The 9,019-nt window shown below is 36.3% G+C and overlaps 1 protein-coding gene across 1 annotated transcript in view; it reads right to left on the reverse strand.

The window, feature by feature from the left end:
• Nucleotides 1–9,019, reverse strand: part of ERO1A (endoplasmic reticulum oxidoreductase 1 alpha) — a 42,424-nt gene that overhangs the window by 22,055 nt on the left and 11,350 nt on the right. Inside the window, exon 4 of the mRNA XM_007445957.1 lies at nucleotides 8,363–8,401. Coding sequence (XP_007446019.1) covers nucleotides 8,363–8,401 — 39 coding nt within the window. The remainder of the gene's footprint in view (nucleotides 1–8,362; nucleotides 8,402–9,019) is intronic.

The raw sequence follows: 9,019 nt of genomic DNA on the forward strand, positions 1-9,019 counted from the left end.
CGTGGGCGCCGCGGCGGGAGAGGCCACAACAGGGAGAGGCCCGCGTACCGCAAAAAAAAAAAAAAGGGTACAAAATACCTTTATATTAATATTACTACTTTTCTATAAGTTAGACATTATTTCAAAATAAAAAGTTAAAAATACTTATCAAAAAGTAAACAAAATTGTTCAAAAGATAACATATACCTATGTATTTTAATATACCTATGTATATTTAAAACAAAAATTTTTTAACTTTATTATTATAATTACCTGAATATTAAAACATAAGTTAAACAAAATAACTTTTCTTAGTTCCTACTTAATAATTTAATCAGCTTTGTAAGTCACATCTGTCTCAAAACTATGTCCATTTGGTATTTTTTCTGAAGAAAAATAATTTTTCCAATATGCTTATTATCTTCAATGTTTCATAAAATTGCCCACAATCATCTTCAAAGTTAATTTTAAGGTTAATTTGAAATCATCCATACTTCAACTGACTCTTCCCTGCAGATATAATTTTTAATTGAGAAAATATTATCTCTACAGGGAAATATATGAAAATGTTTTAGCCCATATATTTTCGCAGTTCTATTCTTTGCCTCTAAAGTAAATTTCTTCAATAAATATTCTAAGACAAAACTCATCAAATAAGTTGTCTTTATTTTTTAAATTATTTTAAATGTTTTGCCAAATAGAGATGCTATGAAATTGTAAGCCTTCTTAATTTCATTCCATTTCAGGTCAGAATATAAATTTATCCAGCTAAAAGGAAGAGTTCATCAAGAGGAGACTCTTCCCACAAGGGGAGATTCTCCAAAATACAATTATAAAATTTCAGAAATGAATCTAGGATACCATTTGAGCTTTCCTCACTTAATGTGTACAATTCCTCCCTCGTTTTCATAGGAATAAATATTTAAGGTCTTTGTTTACAAGCTTTGTTATAATAAGTGCAACTTGCTAAACCTTCAAAAGCTGAAATTTGTTTTGTTCTTTTCTTTAAGCATTCCACTAATTCATACTTTGAATAATGATTTTCTACTGATTTTGAAAATGCAACCAACATTTAGAGGGCTCATTTATTAAAAATTAATCAACACCAATGAAGGACTCTTGGGTTGTTTTACAAAATAGTTCTTCAAAGGCTCAAACATTTCTAAAATTGGATTGATGATGGACAGCAAAGAAAGTCCTACTGCCGTGCTAAAGTAATATTTTCTTCAGCATCATCTTCATTTCAAAACTTTATAGTCATTACTTAGTGTATATATAAAAACAAAAACCTACATATTTTGGCAATTACCACTTCTAAAGTGGTAAGATATCACAGCATGTTTGGATGCAATTATGAATTATGTATGTACCCCAACCAATTACAAATTCATTTCTGCTCCACAGATTTCTTGATTTAGTAAGGACATTGTTTTTACCAGGACACTGTTTTATTTATTTATTTATTTATTTTTATTTTTATTTTTTTTTTTGCGGTACGCGGGCCTCTCACTGTTGTAGCCTCTCCCGTTGCAGAGCACAGGCTCCGGATGCACAGGCTCAGCGTCCATGGCTCACGGGCCCAGCCGCTCCGCGGCATGTGGGATCTTCCCGGACCGGGGCACGAGCCCGTGTCCCCTGCATCGGCAGGCAGACTCTAAACCACTGCGCCACCAGGGAAGCCCCCAGGACATTGTTTTTATCAAAATCTGTAGGTGTATTACCACCACAAAACAAACCCTTTGTCTTCAATTTTGAACTTTAAATGAACTTATACTAACATTCAGTGACAAGTGTTTTCCTTCAACAGAATGAACTTCCAAAAGTTTTACTTTGAGTCTATCAACTGAATGAAAAAATCAAACAATTTTTGGAATTAAATGATTTTCTATCGGAAACAGCTGATAATGTCATCATCTAATTACGTGCAAACCTCTGCACTTGGAGCCAACACATTAATAGCTATGACTTCACTCTGTATGAATAAGAAAATGTGGAATCAAAAATGAGCAAAATTAGTTTAGATCTAAGGTGGAAAAAGTGCAGAACAGTGGTTGCCTCTGGGGGAGGAGTATGGATTGACTGGGACAGAGTATGAAGCAACTTTCTAGGGTAACAGTAACATTCTATATTGAAACAGAAGCCTAAGTTACACAGGTGTATGCATTTAACAAATGCACACTTAAGAGTTGTGCACTTCATTGTATATTAATTTTATGAAACATACAGTAAGCAAATATTGGACTCTACTTAATGATATACTTCCAGTTATGTATATATCTAGTTAATGATACATAGTGAGGGCAATGTGTACTGATGCTCACAATTTATTTGAAATGAATCAAAAAAATAAGATGGTTTAATGGACGGCTAGAAGGATCGACAGATGGACAGATATGTGGTAAAGTGAGTTTATGAAAATGTTAATGGAAGAATCTAGGTGATTAGTATAAGAGTATTCTCAGGAAAATTCCTTCAACTTTGCTGTATGCATGAAAATTTTCATAATAAAATATCAGAAAAATTTAATTTAGAACAGTTATTTAGTCTAAATGAAAAATCACATATCCCAGAATGATATGTAAATACACTGTCTCCAGCTACACGTATCAAATTGTTGTCCTAAACACAGTCTTCTTAAAACAAACACTGACTTACAAAGTAGATGCTAAGGCTGTGTCAGCAGATCTGTGTGTTTGGATTTTCATATGATCAGTGATACTTCCATGGCCCTTATGGAGAGTAAACCATGACCTTTGTGCAAGTTATATGTCATCATCAACTGTTCTAAGAAATGGAAATTCAGTACCTTCATTTTTCATTAAACATGTATTTCCTTTTTCCTCTTTCAGTTATTTCAGGCAAAAGGATTCATTGTAAAATTTTAAAAGTACCAAATAGTAATAAGTAGTTGATTTGCACTATGCAATAAAGGATAAAGCCACTATAAAGGACTACTCTCTGTATGCAGGATGGCTCATCCTCTGTTTCCCATACATATTTCTCATAAGCCTAACCTATAATTTCCCAGGTTTTTTACTGACCAGTCAAATGGCAGCTTGGCAGCTTAAGATATATCACAAGTATGACACATACCACAGTACAAATGGCTGCTAACTCCAAAAGACCAGCAGCATAGCAGTGGCCAATGCTTCTCCCCCAGCTTGCCAAGACTGTAAGGACACAGGGAGGGGGGAAGGATAAGCTGGGACGAAGTAAGAGAGTGGCATGGACATATATACACTACCACATGTAAAATAGGTAACTAGTGGGAAGCAGCCACAGAGCACAGGGAGATCAGCTCGGTGGTTTGTGACCACCTAGAGGGGTGGGATAGGGAGGGTGGGAGGGAGACGCAAGAGGGAGGGGATATGGGGATATATGTATATGTATAACTGATTCACTTTGTTATACAGCAGAAACACACCATTGTAAAGCAATTATACTCCAATAAAGATGTTAAAAAAAAAAAAAAAAGACTGTAAGGAGTTAGCTGTCCCCAGCCATTTGTGACTGACTGAAATTATTTTATCAATAGTCACCTAGGATGTTGTCTTTGAAAGAAAGGCTTAGTTTCCTTACATCTAGAAATGGTCAGGAGAGGTAGGACAAGTTATTATTGGTCATCTCTGTGTTTAAGTAAGAAGTCTTTAGTGTACATACATCTGAAATATTATATAAGAGAGAAGACAACAGAGGAAGCTAGAAATACAAAGCATTTGGTCAACCAAATCTATCCTAACTTATTTTAATGCAACAGTTAATATTTTATTTAAAAAATTTAAAACTCGAGACAAATAATAAATCAGACAGGATGCCAGAACAACAAGCATAAACTGGCTCTGTCTCAGGCAAACCTTGGCAAATGGTCACTTTATTTGCTCTTGTTACTAAATAAAGGCTTTGGATTTTACTACAAGGGAGATGGGACACTTTAAACAGAGGAGAGATACAATCTGATTTCTTTGTTTAAAAAAAAAAAAAATCACTCTGGGGCTTCCCTGGTGGCGCAGTTGTTAAGAATCGGCCTGCCGATGCAGGGGACACGGGTTCAAGCCCTGGTCTGGGAAGATCCCACATGCCGCGGAGCAACTAAGCCCATGCGCCACGACTACTGAGCCTGCGCTCTAGAGCCCACGGGCCACAACTACTGAAGCCCGCGCACCCTAGAGCCCGTGTTCCTCAACAAGAGAAGCCACCACAGTGAGAAGCCCGTGCACCACAATGAAGAGTAGCCCCCGCTTGCTGCACTTAGAGAGAGCCCAAGGGCAGCAACGAAGAACCAACACAGCCAAAAATAAATAAATAAATAAATAAATAAATTTATTGAAAAAAAATCACTCTGGCTGCTGTCTTTAGAACAGACTAATATAGAGAGCATGGTTAGAAGTAGGCAGACCATTTAAGAGGCTACTGCCATAATCCAGACAAAAAGTGATAATGACTTGAAATACAGCAGTAGCAATAAAGATTGTAAGATTCTGGGTGTATTTTAAAACCTTGTAATCAAAAATTGAATTTGTTCACCAAAAAGGCCTCAAAACAATGACAACCCAGAAAGAATTAGCACCGCAATGGCTCAGGTTATGACCACTAAACACCATTTCTCACTAAAAGAGCTAAGCATTCCTTAGAAAAGTGGTTAATTCCAAGACTGAAGCACGAAAGGTACAAGCTAAGCCTAGGACATCTTTTCATAATGGAAAGCAAAAAAATCTACTTAGACTACTAGGATCATCTCAAAAGGCAACAATTCCTAACTTGAAGGAGCTTCTCATGGCCAAAGATGGAACTCAAGTATTGAAACAAATAATGACTAAATGACTAGAGAAGATTCCAAGACATTAAATATGTCAAAACTTAAGTTCATATTAATACTTAAAAATAAAAACCTTATTGGGCAACTTTGGAGGGTGCTGGGGCATCAACTCATAATTATTCTGAAAACTGGTAAACAAAGGAAAAGAATGAAGCATTTATTCTATGTGTTCTATATAAACTGTATTTCAAGGCATCCAAAGAGTTGACAAGAAAAAGTCTTTATACAATAATAATGGATAGTTAGTATAGGAAAAATGATAAAATTAGAATATCAATATTTTCAAACCCTTAATGAAATAACGCAACTAGGTAATAATCATCAAGGCCGCTAAAACCTTCAGATAAAAAGCTAGTAGGGAACATTATAATGTACGTATAATGACCAAAAAGATCAATCTTAACATCATGAAAAAAAAGAGGAAACCAGACATCATTATGTGATGCAATTGTAAGTACACAGGAACTCTAATGAATATGTATCAAAAAATTAATCTGAATCTGATAAGCCTTAATATCTAACTACAGGGCACCACATGCAAAAGAATGAAACTAACCCCTTTTTTACCCCATGTGCAAAAATCAACTCAAAATGGATTAAAGGCTTAAACTTAAGACCTGAACCCATAAGAAAACATAGAGGGTAAGCTCCTTGGTACCGGACCTAGCAAAGGTATTTTGGATTTGACACCAAAAGCAAAGGCAACAAAAGCAAAAATAAACAAATTGGGACTACGTCAAACTCAAAACCTTCCACACGGCAAAGGAAACCAATAACAAAATGAAAGGGCAGCCTACAGAATGGGAGAAAAATATGCAGATCAGTTATCTGGTAAGAGGTTAATATCCAAAATATATTAAAGAACTCACACAACTTAATGGCAAAAAATCAAACAATTCAATTAAAAACTGGGCAGAGGAACTGAAAAGACTTTTTTACAAAGAACCCATACAAATGAGGTACCTGAAAAGGTGCTCAGCATCACTAATCATTAGGGAAATACAAATCAAAACCATGAGACATCACCTCACACCTGTTAGAATGGCCATCACCAAAAAGACAAGAGATAACCAGCACTGGCAGGGATGAAGAGAAAAGGCAACTATTGTGCATTGTTGGTGGGAATGTAAATTGGTGCAACCACTATGAAAAACAGTATAGAGGTTTCTCAAAAAATTAAAAATGGAACTACCAAATGCCCGAGCAATCCCATTTCTGGGTACATATCACAAGGAAATGAAAACAGGATATCAAAGAGATATCTGCACTCCCATATTCATTGCAGCATTATTCACAATAGTCAAGATATGTAAACAATCTGTCAATGGTTGAATATAAAAAGAAGATGTGAGATATATATATGATGAAATATTATTCGGCCATAAGAAGGAAGGAAATCCTGCCATTTGCTACAACATGGATGGGCCTTGAGGGCACTGTGCTAAATGAAATAAGCCAGACAGAGAAAGACAAATACTGCATGGTATCACTTATATGTAGTAGAAACAAAAAAAAAGGTCAAACTCATAGAAACAGAGAGTAGAAAAGTGGTTGCCAGGGGCAAGGAGGTGGGGAAAGCAGGGAGAGGTTGGTAAAAGCGTACAGACTTTCAGCTATAAGATGAATAAGGTCTGAGGATCTAATGTGTAACATGGTGACCACAGTTGATGTATCACTGTTGTTGTATCATTTATATTTGCTGAGAGTAGAACTTAAATGATCTCACCAAAAAAAAAAAAAGATAAATATGTGAGATGATGGATGAGTTAATTAACTAAATGAGAGGAATCCTTTCAAAATGTATGCATGTATGAAATCATCACAATGTACACTATAAACATCTTACAATTTTATTAGTCAACTGTACCTCAATAAAGCAGAAAATAAGTAATTTTAAAGGGGAATCTGACTCTGATAAGCTATAATACTTAACTACCAGTTTATGGAAAATGAAGAGAGTGATATGTTAAATGACATGACAGGGATACAATCACTAAATACATAACGTGGGAAATTCTATAGGATATTGATTCATTTCTTTCAACACATAAGTGGCAAAGAAAGGAAAAAGGGCAGTGGGGTGGGGAATGAATCTAGATTAAAAGAGATTTAAGAGCAGGAAATGTGCAAGTAGAACCAGAAAATAAAGAAGTGCTAACAAAAGGGAAAAAAACCAGTGACGGGGGTATGTCAAAGGGACACAGGAGCCAAATGAAACAGCTCCCAAGTGTGAAAACTGAAACGATGTGAACAATAAAATAAAGGAGTACTAGGTTATAATCCACGATAGAAAATAAATACCCACAAGACAAAGAAATGATTGAACAAATAAGGAAATGGAGGGAAAAGATAACAAATCTCTCACATTGAAGAATTCCAAACAATTTATATCCTCAAGGAGGTGAAGCACTCCTAAAATGTGGGCGGGGCCTAGTAACTTCCTTCCAAAGAATACAGTATGGAAAGTGCAAAAAAAGAATAAATCTGCAGTGGAGAAAGCTGACAAAAAATACCTCAGCCAGGTGATCATGGTTAACATTAACAGTGATAAGTCATGTTGATAGTATGTACCCTTGATATAGGATGTGATGAAATGGCACTTTTTTTTTTTAACCTCTGTGGTCTTCTTTCCAAAAATACATAACCCCAGTCTAATCATGAGAAAAATATCCAACAAATCCCAATTGAGGGACACTCCACAAAATACCTGACCAGTACTCCTCTGAAACACCTTATCGAAAACAAGGAAAGTCTGAGAAACCGTCACAGCCAAGAGAAGCCTAAGGAGACATGACAACTAAATATAATGTGGTTTCCAGGATGGGATCCTGGAACAGAAAAAGGACATTAGGTGGGAAACTAAGGAAATCTGAATAAACTATGGACTTTAATTAGTGATAACATATCAAAATTGGTTCATTAATTGTAACAAATGAACCATACTAATGTAAGATGTTAATTATAGAGGAAACTGGGTATGGAGTATACGGAAAAACTGTACTATCTCTACAATTTTTCTGTAAAACCTAAAACTATTATAAATTTTTAAATTTATTTACAAAGAGAGAGAGACATAGAGACATCAACCAAGCGCAATGTGTGGAATATGTTTGAATCCTGTTTCAAATCAACTATTAAGGCACATATGAAACAACTAGAGAAATTGGAACCCTGACTTTGGTTATGTGGGGCTTTTTTAGTGCTTTTTGTCTTAGAGATGTATACGAAGTAAAGTGAGTTATATCTCAGATTGGCTTTGAAATAACTGGGAGAATGGAATGGGAGGTACAAATGAAACAAGATTGACCACATATTGGTAATTGCTAAAGCTGCGTGATGGGTACACATGTTTTATTTTGTTTTTTCCCCTCTACTTTTACCTTTCAAGCCTTCTTTAAAAAAGGGTTAAAGAAAAGAAACAAAAGAATTACAGCCACTGAGTACAAATAACATTCAAGGGGTTTCACTGAAAAGGGGAGCAGAGAAGTGGGGTAGTAGCTGGCAGGGGAAGTGAATTTTTTTAGTTTTTGCTCAATACTAGACACATTAATAAGTTAAGGTACATACCTTGTAGCTTGCAGATTTAATTCCATCAGGAACTTCATCCTGAAAAAAATTTTTAAATGCTTTTAGATGACATTTATTCTACCTTCTGAAAAAATATTTTAAAGCTCTGTGATTTATAAGAAAAATTCACAGAACAAATTACTGAAGTTAACAGGTTATTTTTTAACTGAGAATAGTTATGCAGTCTTTATGTTATTTCTTAAAAGTAAACAAAAAGCCCCGGCTTCCCTGGTGGCGCAGTGGTTGAAAGTCCACCTGCCGATGCAGGTGACACAGGTTCGTGCCCCGATCCGGGAAGATCCCGCATGCCGCGGAGCGGCTGGGCCCGTGAGCCCTGGCCGCTGGGCCTGTGCGTCCGGAGCCTGTGCTCCGCAGCGAGAGAAGCCACACCAGTGAGACACCCGCGAACCCAAAAAGGAAAATAAAAAGTAAACAAAAAATCCAACAAATTATGCTATGGATTATACACATGTTATATTACAGCACGGAAATGTAAAAATAGCCACTTAGCCATTATTCCTTTTTTTTTTTTTTCGGTACGCGGGCCTTTCACTGTTGTGGCCTCTGCCGTTGCAGAGCACAAGCTCCGGACGCGCAGGCTCAGCGGCCACGGCTCACGGGCCCAGCCGCTCCGCGGCATGTGGGATCTTACCAGAC

The sequence above is a fragment of the Lipotes vexillifer genome, unplaced genomic scaffold, assembly GCF_000442215.2.
Source record: "Lipotes vexillifer unplaced genomic scaffold, Lipotes_vexillifer_v1.1 scaffold43, whole genome shotgun sequence".
In the NCBI taxonomy this organism is placed as follows: domain Eukaryota; kingdom Metazoa; phylum Chordata; class Mammalia; order Artiodactyla; family Lipotidae; genus Lipotes; species Lipotes vexillifer.